At 30.7% G+C, this 17,289-nt stretch overlaps 2 protein-coding genes and 1 non-coding gene across 12 annotated transcripts in view; 1 reads left to right on the forward strand and 2 right to left on the reverse strand.

Moving 5' to 3' along the window:
- The window catches only part of LOC127066408 (dual specificity calcium/calmodulin-dependent 3',5'-cyclic nucleotide phosphodiesterase 1-like), a 67,534-nt gene that overhangs the window by 7,364 nt on the left and 42,881 nt on the right, over positions 1 to 17,289 (reverse strand). For 7 of the 10 annotated variants that reach the window (XM_051000136.1, XM_051000137.1, XM_051000139.1 and 4 more), the window contains 5 exons: positions 4,428 to 4,580; positions 3,729 to 3,942; positions 3,509 to 3,622; positions 1,643 to 1,795; positions 176 to 229 (listed from right to left, as the gene is read on the reverse strand). In XM_051000136.1, the coding sequence (XP_050856093.1) occupies positions 176 to 229; positions 1,643 to 1,795; positions 3,509 to 3,622; positions 3,729 to 3,942; positions 4,428 to 4,580 (688 nt within the window). The remainder of the gene's footprint in view (positions 1 to 175; positions 230 to 1,642; positions 1,796 to 3,508; positions 3,623 to 3,728; positions 3,943 to 4,427; positions 4,581 to 17,289) is intronic. The other 3 variants (XM_051000135.1, XM_051000134.1, XM_051000141.1) reach the window with 3 other exon arrangements.
- Trnat-cgu (transfer RNA threonine (anticodon CGU)) lies at positions 2,809 to 2,880 on the reverse strand. The gene has a single exon. It is a non-coding gene; the product is annotated as a tRNA-Thr (tRNA).
- On the forward strand, positions 13,010 to 16,697 carry LOC127066420 (alpha-glucosidase-like). Its single transcript, XM_051000163.1, has 8 exons — positions 13,010 to 13,301; positions 13,381 to 13,718; positions 13,815 to 13,940; positions 14,414 to 14,836; positions 15,373 to 15,628; positions 15,749 to 15,944; positions 16,054 to 16,194; positions 16,411 to 16,697. The coding sequence occupies exons 1-8, from the start codon at positions 13,148 to 13,150 to the stop codon at positions 16,478 to 16,480; spliced, it is 1,704 nt and encodes a 567-aa protein (XP_050856120.1). The 5' UTR covers positions 13,010 to 13,147; the 3' UTR covers positions 16,481 to 16,697.

Here is a 17,289-nt window from a genome sequence, read left to right on the forward strand (position 1 = left end):
AAATCTATTTTAACGAAAAGCTAATATCTGTTAAAAAGCATTATGAAGAAAATATAAAACGTCATGCAAAATAAAAACTCGAGTGCTATCGTGATAGGAAATAGTATTTATAATAATTAAGAGATAACGGTGAACGATTGTGAGAGGTTGTTTGAATTCAAACTTTTGCACAAACCTACGGCGTACACCTTGTCGGCTAGTAGCAGTTGATTCCGTATGGTCGGCATCTCTACAATGTAAAACATCAAAGAAAAGACATGTAACATTGAGGGTTTTTACATCGATCTACCCGTTGTTAAAAGCAAACGTCCCCATCTATGCGAGGCGTGACTAGAAAATTCACGTATTTCGATCCCGAAACGAAACCAGCATCTTCCTACTTTTTCATTGAGAAACTTTCGAGTCACCCCTGCGATTTTCCGTGTTGCAGGAAACGTTTGACCGCACGTTCCTTCTCAATTCGTTATACTTAAACGTATAACGAATAGGTAATAACTTTTAAAAACGCCCTATGTGTATACATGCACTCTCTCGAACGTAGGAAAAGACAGATATAGAATAGATTACAATGATGATGCAACTTGTAACAGGCAGGTATCCGGAAACCGCAAAGAGATTACACCTAAAAAGAATCTATAAAGGGGCTAAAAGAAAGAAAAGAAAAATAAGATACAGAAAGATAGATAGACTATGAAAGAATACGAGGCATTCAGGCAGCTTGGAATCACATTTTCATGCTATGTTTAAAATGTTACAATTCCTGTATTCTTGCAAATTTTCAAGTGTTCTTGCAGGTTTTCAGAAATACTCTCTTCAAGATTTTCTATCATGCGTGTTTTCAATTTTCCTCTAGAAGAAACCTTTCTCTACGTATAAACATATCTTATATGAAAGAAGTGAAATTTTTTAAAAATCAGTCGATGCTTTTTATATCGATAGTTCTACTCAAAAACGACAATCTATTCTTTTTCCTTCTTGCTTAGACAATATCACAACGCGCTTAATAGAAAGACAAAATATCGATAGAAATGTATTACGATAGTTTTCAAGCACCCTAACTAAAATGTTCGTGAAACTACTGAGACTTTTGTCTCTCTCGCTAAAAAAAAAGAAAGAAAAAAGACACACGATTTATCCATCGATCATATCCCATATTCCCTACTACGATAGGTAGGAAAGCTCTAAATCGACTGTTTAATACGGGATCTATATTCCTTAGAGGTACGTAAGAAAAAAATGAAGGTTTGAGATAAAATTGAGTTTTTCGTATTTATCATCCCGCGATCATAAGTCAGTACTGATGTTATATATTGGAGGGAAGAGCGATGACGACGATACGTAAAAAATTATTTATAGCAGAAGCACAATTCTTTTATCTCGGAGAATCGATTGAGAGACGTTTCAAATATACATAGCTGGGGTAGATACGTGAAGCGTCGATCGCTCGACCCTTATAAGGGATGGTCATTGGCAGCGTTCGAGCATACAATGCATGGTCAAGAACACTGTGTGATATCTGCATGTTACGTGAACCCACTACGAACATCGGCGAAGGAGTGACAGGCATCAGGGGTTGAAGGGTTTCTTTGAAAGTGAGGAGATGATTCGTGTGTGGGGGTAGGAAATGTGAATGTTTCGCAACCTTTCCCACACAGGGGTGCGAAGCTTCCTTTTCTGGGTTACCACCGCGTGGCTCTGTTGTCCATCCGGGTCCATGCTGCCCCCCAGGGATGTAGAAGTCAGGCCCGCACCCCTACGTGATGACCGAGAGCACTCATTCCCGCCTGAACTCACCCTGCGGTAGTGCTCGTTAGTTCATCATATATAGAAAAGAATAAAATAGTCATAGATTACACTTTTTCTTTCTTTTTCCTCTCTGCCCTTCTTTTCTTTTTCTATTTTTTTTTTATTCGCTTTACTATTCCTTTTTTCTTTTCTTTTTTTTTCTTTTTTATTATCGTTTTGCCAATAATCGTTTGCCTTTTTTTCTGCATTATCATCTCCTCAGAAAAGCATTCTAAAATATCGAAAGCCACGTTTTCCTGCTGCTTGGCACGTAAAAGAAAAAAGAGTAAACGAAGAGATGAAAATTTGGTTGCTCTTTGAAGCAGCAGCAAAGTTCACCATCGTCGAAGTTAACCTGGAAAACGCTTTTACGGGAAATCGAAAGAACGTAAGAGCCATGAGAATACAGCGTTGATGGAACCCTTCCGTTAAAAGGGTTCAAGATTTTCACCAATATCCTATCGTATGCCGTTCATATATTCTTTTCCAAATAAGAGTGTAAGACTTAACGTAACAAATTATAAAATATCACAAAATATAATGTCGAAGGAAACATTAAACTACTTGCTTCGTTTCCAATAGGCATAGGGTAACAGAGAATAATCCGAATGTACCATCGAAAATTAATATCGCTTTACTTCTAGCCAATTTGAGTTCATTTCCTCGGGACAATGGGATCAGCTTCTAATCGGGTATAATACGCCTAAGTCTACTTGGGAAAAAAACTACTTATTCATCAAACTTAATGTTACATGCTTTCGAGTGAGCAAAAATCGCACACGTGAATGTGTACGTCGCATCGGATACACAGGATAAGCGTTAATAAAAATTATTAGCCGAACGCGAAGAATTTTTCAAAGTAACTTATTCGTCATTATTTTCATTATAATCCCTCGATATTTATCGAATCTAATAAAATAAAAAGAAAAGAATAAAATTCAAACAATAATAATCGACGAATAATCCCTTTAATTAACATAAAGAAGAATAAGAAAAAAGTGAGCGAAAAGGAAAAATTCGCTTTGCCTCCTGTGAGGATTGAACTCACGACCCCTGGTTTACGAGACCAGTGCTCTACCACTGAGCTAAAGAGGCGCTCTTACAAACTCTTTCTGATGATTAGTAGATGTACATAAAAAGTCTAAAAAACATTTTAATTTTTACGTTTTATTAATAATTCATCTTATTTGAACGAAGTTTAATTTTTACCATTAGGCGATCGATCGTGATTTAAGGGATCGTGAGTTACATCCAAGAGAAAACTTCGCGAAAGAAAGTAATATCTTCCTTTTGTTTAAACATTAGCGAGACAGAATCCTATTCTCATTTCAGCATATTAGTTTACGTTCGCACGTACGAGAAAAAGGATCGATAGATGACGACGAGTAAATCGAAGTGAATACACGTTCGACTTTGTTACACCAACTGTAATCGTTTGTCGTGCTTACCATGTTTACATTATCGTTAAAGAACTCTTTCAAAGATCTTTAAAATAATGAAGAATATTAATTATAATTTGTATGTCTTTCTTTGGAGAATCATACATCCTAACGAAGAGAAAAGATCGTGTAATAAAATACAAAAAGAATAGTGTAATACTCTCGTGCGTCTGCAAACTTTTGCATATTTCCAAAGAGACACATAGGACGATATACGTAAAGATGTCGTTTTATATTTTATTAAGCAAGGTAAAATATCGTTATCCATTTAAAATGTAACTTACTTTGTCTCGTCGATGAAGACTGCTTCAAGTACACGCGCCGCATAATGTAAATTTCGTTGGAGCAATTCGGCGGATATTTCGCCATGTTGAAGCTGCCTTAACAGACATCGAAGTCTGTAAAAGCAAAAAACCAAACAAATAGTAACTGCATCTTGCGATGAAAATTTTAAAAGAAAATTTTCGATGTGATAAAATTGTTCGCGTCTATATCCGTTCCTACCTGAGAGCAGCTTTGTCACAGGCGTCGGGGGTGTCAATGGCGGGTAGTGAATCTGTCGTGAGATCAACATTATCGAGGATCTCGTCGAGATCCACAGACTGACTCGACAAAAACCTGTCAGGATTATGTGATGGCGGGGAACTCTCGAAACTGCCACCACCGAGGCTTTTGCTTTTGCCCGAACTGCGTCGTACTATCGTCAGCGTGCCTTGCTCTGAAATTAAGCGACGATATCGTTCGATAACAGAGCTTTTCCATACTCTTCTGCGAAACGTGGATTAACATGTACTCGTGCCTACATGTATGTATATGTACATATACCTATATATTTTTTAACGATCTCCTTCGAATAGGATCTAATAAGATCTTTAAACGTAAATCTATATTGAAAGTGTACTATAATTTGGAAAATAGTGTGACCTTTATCATCAAATTATTTTATCAAGTAAAATTAAGCTTATATAATTATATTATTACCTTAAATACTATCGGAAGAGTCTTTTATTTCGCAAATTGGTAATATTTCGTTCCAGCATTAAATGTAAAACTATTTTAATCGTAAAAAAAATATCGACTTCGACGTAAAGAGAATCGATTTATAACGCGTCCATTTATCTACGCAAAGAAACGAGTAATCCGCGTCGGAGATAGAAACACAAATCGTAAGTGGAATCTCGTGGTAATATCATGGAAACTTACTCGATAGCTGACCATTTCGACCAGGGGAGGAAGGATTGTGCGGGCGAGGTGGGGTTGTACCACTTGAACAGCCGGTAGCCGTGTTCGCAGCTGTATCATGCGAGGCCACCCCCATATCGTCTCTCGTGACCCTTCTATCCGGCGGAGATGCAACTGCAATTTCGAAAAGAAATTTAAACTTACTTCAAAATTACACTTCAGATTATCCTTTATACTTTCTTTTATATTTCGTTTTACAGAAAAATATTCGAACACTTTTTCAAATGGAATAATTTTTTTCTTCTAAACCAGGAAGCATAATTTGACCTAAGATTGATCGATTTTCTGAATATTCACAAAATGAAATATTTACATGTACAAAATGAATATATTCCTAAAAGCTATTGATAAAAAATGTTTCAAGGATTTTTAAAGAAGATACTTTTTTTAATTCTTTCTATGTATATTTTATGCGACACACTAATTTTTTCATATCTATGCAAAAATTCGGAACATTTTATTTTACCTACAAAATTTTACTCAATTTTAAAAAGCTTACAAACGTTTCTCCGACTATCTCTATACCATTTTTAACAAATTTTTCATATTTCTTTTTTATATTTTTTATTTATTCTCCATTTATTTCCCATTAGTTTTTTTTTTCTATTTTTTGTAATAAATATATCACGATTTATCGAGTATAGAAACATTTATCCTCCATAGTCATCATTTTTTTTTTTATGAACTCTAACAATTTTTTTGGCGATACTAACCGTTCCAATAAAACTGATATTCGTTTTTACATATTTATTCATTTCATCATATTCCATAATCGATAATTGGAACTAATATTGATATATCTCCTATTGCACATAGTTACTTGATATTTACAGTAATATAGTATATTAACGTGATTACATAATAACAATGCACAAAGGGAATCAAAATGTATGATTTAGTAGTAGCTCATAGAGAGAAAATAGTTATTTGTACAAATCTATATATCTATATTAGAAAGTTCTCTTATATTATTTAATTATTTCCATCCTTCGATTATCCATTTTTAAAGTATTATATTTTCGACGATATTTCTGTCATTAAATTTAATTATATATGTTAGAATTGAATCTTGTTTAAATATTTTCGATAAACTAATAAAATATAAATTAACTGAAATGCGAGTTAATCGGAGAATAATTTTTTTCATAATAGTAAGCACATTATGTCGTCATTATCATTATTATCAACAATTATTAAATCTTCAAATAATTTTCGCATATATATATATATATATATATATATATATATATATATAATCAATTGATGGATCAAATATAAGCGATAGAACCGATGGGTCATTCGACTGCAGTGAAAGCACCGCATGATAGCTATCGATTTGTATGCTCCGTCGATAGTCTTTACACTACGTAGATATAACTCATCGATAAAATTCAGAACGCGAATTGCATCTATTATTTTAATCACGTTATACTACGAACATAAAAGATGAGAAGTATTCAAATTAACATACATTAACGTAGATATTGTAGAAAACATCGCTAGTAAGCATTTGACTTTTCACTCTCGTTCAAAACATTTATAATTTCCAATTAATTATAATCTCTAATTAATTTTATTAAAAAACATATTAAAATATTAATACAAATCAAAACATGAAATTAAACTATTTATCAACAAATAATTCGACATAATCTACATGATGCCGTATATAGTTTTTATGTTTGTGCTTTATTTTTTATTAAAAAGTATAAAAAAGCAACTCAACAGGTATAAAAAGTATATAGAGATATGTACTTAAATTCTAGATATTAAGACTGGTATAAAATAATTGATAAAAGCTTTTTGACAAAAGAGAAAATGTAATAAAGAATATCGACGATGATTGGAACCATTAATCTTCTAAAAGAGACGTAACGTACTCGTAAAATCTTGAGATTGAAATAATATATCATTCTTGATGAAAGAAGTAACTTTTGATCTATCATAAAAAAGAGAATTATAAGATATTCATTCATTACACGTAATCTACAATGCTTGAATATTCTTCAAACTCGAAAAGACAAATGGTCACATTTACTCGATAGTTCCAACTAACTTCATTAATTATTTCATTTATTTTCTCGGGTACTTTCCCATGAAATAAGAATAAGAATTTGTTCGCAATAACTATAATAATATAACGATTTATGCGTTAAGTATTTTATGATTGTCTTCCTTCCTCTTTCTTCTTTTATTGAAAAAATATGAGATAGTAAAAAAAAATCGACCATTTATACGTATAATATCTTTCAATTATGTGAAATACTATCTCATTTACTCTTCCCAATATTTAATTGCATTTATTTTTTATATTGAAATAATAATAGAAATAGGCATATCAAATAGACAGATATTTATATATGTAAACGTTTGATATGAATCAATTTATACGAATTAAAGCACGATACGCGTTAAATGTTTAATGACAAATAGAATGAATGCTTATTAAAGTGACATTGAAAATATCGATTAGTAAATTACACGTTTTAAAGACGATGCTTTTACGCAACAGTCTAATTGCATTTTTATGCGACGTTAAAATCGATGGATCATTAATTAAATTCTTATCGCATGCAAGGATGTTGGATCAATATAAAATTACATAATCTTCGCATCATTTGTTACCTTACGAGGCGACGTCTTATAATATTAATTACTGGAAATCTCTTATATAATATTCAGACATAGTGATACGATCGGTCGCACAATAAAATAATATATGCAATTGTTGAAAGCATACTACTAGTTACATGCATGTAGTCATAATATACACTTCAGTCTTGAAAATTTATACACCGTTCTTTTTCAGTTGTCATTTAGTTATCCTTGAATGATAAAACGTCGATAAGCACGTTGAATAAATCTAAACACGTTTTTTGTTGTCACAGATGTACAAAATTGAATATTTTAAAATTTTCTACTATATTCTAAAAAAATTATACGACTGCTGATAATATCTAGATAGTGAATTTACTTTTATCGTTTTTTACATAAAATAATAGAAAACTAAAATAAGAACTAAATGAGAAATACATGTTTATGTTCTCACGTCGAAGCGTACTAATAATTGTAACAAGTTAATAAAATAACATTAATCGTTCAGTAACTCTGAAAATTCATTTGTACAAATAATTATTTTTAGATACATCTGTTACAATGATTTAGCAATTTATGTATTTATATGTGTAGAAAATGGATAATTTTGAAATGCGCATCGTAAGAAGTTTGATTGAAAAATATCGATAAATCAAGGTTTATTTACACAAGTATTGACGTTACTACCAAATGTTCATTAACAAATCTCAAAGGTGGAAACATCAAAAAAGCAAACAAGAAAAGATAAAAATATGAAAATATATTTTAGTAATAAAATAGAAACGAATTTTTATTTACAAATTAGATTTTCTTTCCTCATATGTATATTTCATCATATTCAATATATATATATATATATATATATATATATATATACAATCTCTTATAACATTCATCAGTTAAGTTAATTTCAAGTGCTTAAAATAGGACGATCGTACATAGTTCGTCATCAAGATAGAAAATTTGCCGGATACAAGCGTGGCAAATAGTCAGCATATTATTGGATTTTCAGAGGGGAAAAGGAAGATAAATTTTCGAAGGGGCTTATTCGTGAGAGTAAATATGTACTCATGTGCGTTGAAGCTGTAAACTTGAATAACTGGAGGTACTGTGGAAAAGCTTTGAAAAAACTAACATTTTCGTTTAACGATCGACAAGATTTTTTACCTTTATGGAAAAAAAAATAAAAAAAAATAAAAAAAGGAAAGAAAAAAAGAAGTACGAGCAGATCGCGGGACTTGAATTGACTTCGTTTCATCGGATATCTCGAGTTGTGACATCAACGTCGGATATAAAAAAAAAAGAAGCAGTAGCTAGCCATAGCTCTTGAAATGATCGTTCTTACGAGTACAAGCTTCGAGCGATGATGACGATAACCAGAGACGAGCTATTCGCATTTTCTCACGAGCCTCGAGTTCAGAGAGATTTCTTTGATTACATTACCCCGCACAAGCATTACCGCTACCAACAAGACCTTCGTCTTACTTGCAATGTCACGCAAAATACATAAATATACGTGCACATATACGTACATATATTTACGTATTCTTGACTTAATTTTCACAGAACTATGTAATATATCTACATATATGGTGAGTGACGCGTTCGACGATTTCACGATGCGTGAATTGAATTATTCATAAGAAAAATACTGAAAATAAAATGAAAACGCGCTATGGCATGGATTATGAAAGAAATATTGAGTTGTCAATGTCGTTAACGGTTCAATCAAAATTTCTTATTTCTACCAATCGTTTTATTCTTCGATTGCCACCGAAATTATTATGCAGTGTGTATTCTAACTGAGAAAATGAAGATGACGATAAAAATGATCTCGGGATATTGTACTTTATATTTTTCTCCTAGATTCGTAAAAACGTGACTATCAAAGCTTATTGTGTCTCATTTTCTCTCTCGATCGTCATCACGTATCTAGTATATATCGGTCGTACACGAATAAAACATCCATGAAAGTGCTACGAGAAAGGACTTCGGTATAAAGGAAACAATGTTGAAAAGTGAAGAACGGAGATTCAAACGGGTCTTTCTTCTTCTAATTAATGGCTCCACTGTGCATATCTTCTACTGAATTTTACATTACTAAATTTTCTATGCGATAAAACGACGATCTTGTAATACACATACAAAATGCTTCATATTATTATACGTCTTTCTAATTAATTATGAAATAAGATTTCTTATGTCTTTTTTATAATAATGATTTTCTTTATTTCTGTAATTGATGCAGTAGATATGGAAAATATATATAAGAGTAAAATAAAAACGAATTATCGATTCTTCTCTAAAAATAATCGTCCAAATTATGAAAACGCATTTTGCAATGTTATTATGTTAATCCAACAAAAACAGAGCTTTATGAAGTTTGTTAAAATCGAAACTTAGTTCATTAGTAATTTACTCTTCGGTAAAATCAAAAAATAATTCATTAGTAATAAATACTTTGCCGAAACAAAATATATCAAAATTATATGTACTATTCTTGTAAATGTATTAAAACATAATTATGATTTTCCGAAAACAACATTTGAAATATTATCTTCAAATATATAACTATAAATGATTAAAACCTATTATTTTGGTATAAGTCCCCATAAAACTACCGAATAATTCATTATATTTACTACACTTGTACATCATTATATTAACAAAATAAATAAAAATTAAGATACTATTTATCAGATAACTATCATGAGGAGTTGAATAGATTAAAAACAAGTATTGGAATCAGTCAAGAAAATACATTGTAATAACAACATATGTAAATACAATGTATACTTAACGATAAGGATTTCTCTATATTAAATTTAAACAAATATTATATGATGAATTATATTATTTTATATGTATTTTCATTTATACGAATACGCAGCTTTTAATTATCGTTCCATTTTAATTACCATATTTTATCGAAAAATACATAATATTTTTCCGTAGTTATAGATTTTTGACGAATTGTATGTCAGTTTAACAACGTCATGATATCGATATAATATTCTATCAGATCCATAAACCTTCCGGCGACGTATCCGTTATTTCTTCCTACACTATACGGCATTACCTCATTTCAACATTGTACGGACATAAATCAGGAGACCGCGTGTAAAACGAGCTGCCGTTCTTTGGGAAGAAAGGAAGGCAATTGAACGATGTCGAGAGAAAATTAGTTTCGTTGTATACACCCTGTTACTTTAGAACTATCAAAGAATACCATTGTTGAATGATGTCTTGAACATTTATAAACAAATTTCATGAATTCTACGTTATCTTTTTTGAACGTTTCCTTGATTGAGTTATGTTCCAACATTTAAAAACAGTCGAAAAGTATACAACTATTTTGACGATTGATTTATTGCAAAAATTTTCTTTATATCGCGGACGATAAATATTCGAGTAAAAAAAAGTTGAACATTTCGAGTTATAACAACATGCAAATGCTTGATAGTAATTCGATTTCTGTATTTCTCTTTTATTTCTTTCATTTCTTTCATTGCAGTTTTTTTAATTTCAAAGATTCTAACTATTCAAACGTATCGATGATCTGTCGATAAAAGTAGAAGATGCTAGCATTCAAAATATTTGTTCGCTTAAGGTACGAAACTATAGGCATAACGCTACTAGCTAGGAAAGATCGATAGAGGATGTAATACGCGTTAACTCACCGTATTCCTTATCTATACACGCGATCGTACTTTCGTAAAAAAGAATCGCGTGCACTATTTCCCTTTTACATTCATAGAGCAACACCAAGACTGTGTTAATTTTTATAGTACGTACTAGTAAAGTCTTTAATGAATTCGCCAACAACGTAGTACCGAGTGTTAAAAAAACTCACAGTTATTGCAATGTAACTTACAACATTTTGTGATGAATATCGAGTTACTTTTTTTATATCATCAAAAAATTTTTCTTAAAGATTATAACGAGTTTTTGTCAAATTTAATGCACATATGAAAAAATATTGAAGAATATTTTAAAAAGCTTATAATAAGAAAATTATCCTCTCTCTTATTTCGTATCTTACATTTTACATAGATATTGTATCTTCAATAAAGTGTTTTTTTATTTTACTATAAAAAAGGCGAACGATTTGTTATTAATCATAATAATAGATTGATCAAAGTCTCTATTAAATAACATCATTTTCAAGCGACTAGTATACACTATCCAAACTTAATTGATTCAATCATTCATTTCGTCACTATTACGATCTCATCTCTGTGTTGTATAAGGTAAGTTACATTGTAGGAAAGATCAATGCCTGTACATACTGGTCAATAACGTCTATTGTGTTTATGTCGTAATACTACTGCATTCAACAAGGATAGAATGTTATTTGAACATTATGCGGAAATGGTCTCGAAGTTTCAACGTTCCTAGAAATACCAAAATTACCGTTATACGTACACATATATATATATATATATATATATATATATGTATATATATAATATATGTTGAATAGAAACTTATATAAATACAAGCCATAAGTTGAACCTTCCAATAATATAATGGTTGGAAATTTATTCCTTCATAAAAATTTTATAACTCTTCACATTTGTTGTAATGCTGAAATAAAGTATATTTTATAAAATATACATATATATTTCTTTTTATCTTCCAGAATTGGAATACAAAATAATAAACTTTTATATCAGTCAAATCATATTTATTGTTACCGATTGTAAATTAAATAAATTAATTAAATATTACGTTGCTGTACAAAACGTAAAATATTTTTACTTCGGAATGTTTGTGTTATCTATGTATCTACAAACTTTCATGCGTATGTGTATACACATATAACTATAACTTAACCCTGTTAGTTCACTTGGCCAATTTGGTAAGCAATAAACTACTAAACTCAAAGTTAAGGGGATTGCTAAGTTACCACAATACAATCAAACTCTCTCCTTTATGGATAGGACATTGATACAATCACCACTTTACTCGACCGACTTCTCAATGATTATCTTCGTATATACTACAAAGACAAATTCTCTAGCATTTCTCCAAGAAATGAAGATTAATTATATACACAATGCTGGAATCGCAATTCATTTAAATTTGAATAAAATGTATATGTCTACAGACGGTAAATTATTTCGCCATACAATACACGAGTATTTCGAATTTATATATTCAAAGGAAGAGCTATATATGTGAATATGACCCTTTGAAAGGTAGACACACTATAGAAGATTTTATACGTTCACGTACTACATAATACAATTAAACCGCACGATTAGATTTTGGTTCGAAGCTTTACGCTTGAGGATAATGATATTTAAATATCAAAGATGTACATCTTCGCACACTTAATTTAAAAAAAGAAGAATGATTTCATTCAAAAAAGAAAAACTTTCTCAACGTTTCGATGTATTAAACGTGGATCAAATCATATGTTTTAAACTCAAGATAAAGTTAAAACATTGCATTCATATTAAATGTTTTTTTATTAGTTTATAATTTCGAAGAAACGACGTAAAAATATGTTCCGAATATTAATTTATTATATCCATGTTTGCCATTTTTTTACGAAGCTAAATAAGAAGAATCTTTTCATTATTATTTTAATAAATTGCAGATTCAACTTTTGCCTCTTGATTCATTAATATAAATGCTTTTTCCAGATTATTAATTTCTCAAGTTAAAAATATTTACTACTATCAACGAAAAATATATACATTACACACGTGTTCTTACTTGCAATAATAAATCATTTTTAGTAAAAATCATTTATATAAACTTATCTGACATCTGTTATTTAACTCTCTTGTTTGCTTTACTTATACTAGTATTATGACTGTATCGTTAACTATATTTGCAAATATACATATGTACGTAAAAATTAGATTGTTTATATATGCTTGTTAGTATTAGTAACTGCGTTGAAATGACGTAAATATGAGTATAAAAGGAGAACATCGTTAGACTTCTGCACAGTAAATATGTACAAGCGTATTTGAAAATTCTTAAAAACTTTAAGATATAATACAACATAAAGTCGACAAATACAAATATAGAGTATTGAGCTCTCGCAAAATAGATCTTAAAATTTAAAAACAATGAAGGGGTGCTTAGTATTTGCCGCGTTACTAATCGCTGTAAACGCTAAAATTATAAATTGCAATCAACAATGGTGGAAGAACATGTTATTATACCAAATTTATCCGAGAAGCTTTAAGGACAGCAACGGAGATGGTATAGGTGATATTAAAGGTACGTAAAATATTCTAGGCTCATTAAATATGATCCATTGATTTTATCATTTTCATATAATTCTTTTTTCTAAACGCAGGTATCATCAGCAAACTGGATCATTTCCAGGATTTGAAAGTCGATGCTATATGGTTATCTCCATTCTATTTAAGCCCAATGCTCGATATGGGATACGATATTAGCAATTTCACAGAGGTCGATCCAATCTTTGGTACGTTAGAAGATTTTAAAAATTTAGTAAAAGGTGCTCACGCGAAGGGTATAAAATTACTCGTGGACTTCGTTCCTAATCATACGTCGGACAAGCACAAGTGGTTCGAAATGAGTATCAAAAAAATCGATCCCTATACCAACTATTACGTTTGGAGAAAAGGACGGACTCTTCCTAATGGTACCATCACATATCCAAATAACTGGGTAATTGATTCAAAAACAAATTAATTATTTCTTCGTATACTTTTGAAATTGAATATTACAAATAACTTTTATATACGTACTCATTTACGTGTATAGATGAGTATTTACGATGAACCAGCATGGGTTTGGAATGAAGAAAGAGAGGAATATTATTATCATCAATTTTCGTCCTTTCAAATTGAACTAAACTACTATGACCCACAACTAAGAGAAGAAATGAAGGTAATTATTTACTTCCGAATAAATTCGAATGTTAAATTATAAGAAAGGAATTTCGAATCTCGTTCACACGCTGTAATCGATGTAATAATTTTTAACGTAACAAATGTTATATTACTTTTACCATCGAAATAATTAATTCGTACGCAATATGGACGAGAAACATCAAGTGCTTGTCCGTTTTAAGGTTGAACGTTCACGTCGATGCGACGCAATACGTTAATCTAATCAGTAGTATAATGTGACGCAATATATCTAATCTGCATTTTTCAACTTTTCACTTGTTCACTTAATCTAAAAAATATGGAAAGAATTTTTCGCTGCTGACGAAATTCTCAGCATTACCAAAATCATCTTTTATTTGAATTCTTCAGAGATCCTTCCTATCTTTCATAATTTCTTTTAATTTAAACAAAGATTATTATCTGTCGCGAAAGAATTTTTAATGTTAAAAAAAACAAATTGAAATTTTTCAGAATGTCATGAAGTTTTGGTTAGATTTGGGAGTGGACGGTTTTCGATTGGATGCTGCACCTTACTATTACGAAAATCAGAAATTTTTAGATGAACCACTTTCTGGAACCACCTATAATCCTTATGCTTATAATTCTACGAAAAAAATATACACGAGAGATCAACCAGAAACCTACGATTTAGTTCAAAGCTGGCGGGATTTATTGGACGAATATTCTACCAAAGAGAAATGTCCAAAAATTTTGGTCATCGAAGCATATGCCAGCGTGGAATATACCATGGACTATTACAAACACGGAGCAAACTTCCCTTTTAATTTCAATTTTATCGATAAACTGAATAAAGATTCAACGGCATCGGACGTGGCAAAATATGTGAAGGATTGGATATCGAATATGCCCGATGGTAGCATCGCCAACTGGGTGGTAAGTTACGCGTCAACAAATAAATCTATTTCAAAGTTTACGAACGATTCCTCTTTTTTTTTTGCGTGCATAATCATCCTGACATCGTCGACGTCTTTCCAAATTCGTATTTTACATAAACACGACGGCTAACCGTGAACCGTCAAAGCAATCGCGATAGCGAAATAATTTAACTTGTAATTTCATTTTATCTATATACATTATGTTTAATATTTTTTATGGAAAACAAAATAGACAATTTTCTGGAATTTTAAAAAGAAATTAGCTGAATCGAATCTAACACGATATTACAAAACAAACATATATATTGTCACATATTACGGAAAATTTTCATATTGACATATGAATATAATAATCCCTATTTCAGACTGATGTAAACTGTAGAAGATATACTATGGTAAATCTAAATTCCTCTTTCTCGACAAAGATCCCAATTATAAATGAAAATAAAATAACGCTAAGAATTTTAAAGTATATAATTGACATTGGAAATAAATACTAATCAATAACTTCAACAAACTCTATCTTCCTTTTAGAGTGGAAATCACGACAATCGAAGATTAGTGTCACGAATTGGAGAAAAACGAGCCCGCATAATCATGACCATGGTATTTTTACTTCCGGGTGCAGCTGTGATTTACAACGGCGATGAAATAGGTATGGAAGATACGGTACTTTCTTGGGAAGATACAAAGGATAGTGCAGCCTGTAAACTCGGCAGAGATAATTACTTATCTATAAGCAGAGATTATGCAAGGACACCTTTCCAATGGGATAACACTACTGCGGCCGGTATGTTCACCATAGAATAATGGACCTCTCAATATTTTTTTCTTCTGTTTACTTATTTTACAACGTATTTTCTTATACGTACCTATCTCTAACTATATTTATAATACTCGAACATTACAGGATTTTCTAGCAATCCCAAACCTTGGTTACCTGTGAACAGTAATTACTTAACATTGAATTTAGCCAATGAGAAAGTATCGAAGAACTCTTTCTATAACATGATAGTATTTCTTTCGAAATTCAAGAAAAACTTTCCTACGGAAAACAAAGAATTTGTTATGAAAGTACCAAACAACAATGTTTTAGCTTTTTCAAGGTAAATTTTAAAGTCATTCTCACGAATGTTATTTCAAGTAATTACTTTTTTCTTCAGTTCGTTCATTTCTTCCTTTTATATAAGTATCATATTTAATTAATTATTACAGACGTATGAAAAATGGTAAACCTGTTTACGTAGTGGCAAATTATGGAGATCGTGATGAATATGTTGATATGAAAATCTTTAATAATGTACCAAAGAAACTTATACTTTATTTCGTCACAGAATCTTGTGACATACCTATGAGGTAAGTCGAATCGTGTAAATTGATATCATTTGAGGGTAAAAGACGCTTTTTAAGCTTGTCTTTATTATTTTCTATCATGCAAAATGTAATTCTTAAATAAGTCTAACTTTCTTCATGAATTTTTAAATAGTATAATTATTTAATAGTACTTTATATAAAATATGATTTGTAAAATATGTAGATGTTATAATTCTATAATTCTTTATGTTAAAACAGAAAAATCGTCAAAACAGCTGACAACCTAAAAGTTCCTGCACAAACGGGATTCGTTCTTACGAGTATTTAATAATTGGATATTAATTATTCAATGCACAATGTGTTTAAGATCAGAATAATTATATCAATTTTCACAACGTTGCTGCAAGGAATAAACAACCCATGTTAATTGTTAAAACTAATGTTTGTTAATGCGTTCATCGATGATACCATATGATTCGAGATATTTGTTAAATAATTTATTTAAAATTAATATTAATAAATAAAACAAGGGCATGAAAATTAAATCACAAAGAAGTTTTAATCAAAGCCTCTCTTTTTAAATATTCTATTTCAACTTGACGAATCTTTCACTTTTCTTCCACGAATGTAGGAACCTTTCTACGTTGAGATCAGAGATGAATTAAAGCAATTCGTATTTCTAGATTGACGAAACGACAAGCACGTCGATCTTGTTGCCAATTACAATCGGCTATCAAATCCGGAAGCTCCGTATCGTGCCATGTCGTTCAGATATGCACGAACCTGTGACACGCAAACGGAAACATAATTATTCTCGTTCGTTTCAATTAGATCTGACAATTTTCTAAATTTCACATATCTAAGTTTTATTGCCATCGATAGACATCGATCTCTTTTCATGTATCGAGAGATGATATCGCCATGAAAAAACATCGTTCGATCTAAGAAAATCGATTTTGATCAAAAATTCAACTAAAACAATTCACATTTTGAAAAAAATTATTAATCTGTTTCTAAATGTTAAGAAACTTACATACAACTTGGTAAGTGATATTTCCCAGAAATCTCGCGTATTAAATATAATCTTAACTTCTACGAATAAACCGATTCTATCCCGACTAAAATATATTTTAAATA

This window comes from Vespula vulgaris, chromosome 9 (genome assembly GCF_905475345.1).
Source record: "Vespula vulgaris chromosome 9, iyVesVulg1.1, whole genome shotgun sequence".
Lineage (NCBI taxonomy): Eukaryota > Metazoa > Arthropoda > Insecta > Hymenoptera > Vespidae > Vespula > Vespula vulgaris.

Bases quoted from the DNA above. Each gene is read 5' to 3' on its own strand.
- LOC127066420 (XM_051000163.1), top strand. From the start codon at position 13,148: ATGAAGGGGTGCTTAGTATTTGCCGCGTTACTAATCGCTGTAAACGCT. The intron at 13,719-13,814 runs GTAATTGATTCA...TTACGTGTATAG, and splicing joins TCACATATCCAAATAACTGG to ATGAGTATTTACGATGAACC. The intron at 15,945-16,053 runs GTAAATTTTAAA...TAATTATTACAG, and splicing joins AATGTTTTAGCTTTTTCAAG to ACGTATGAAAAATGGTAAAC.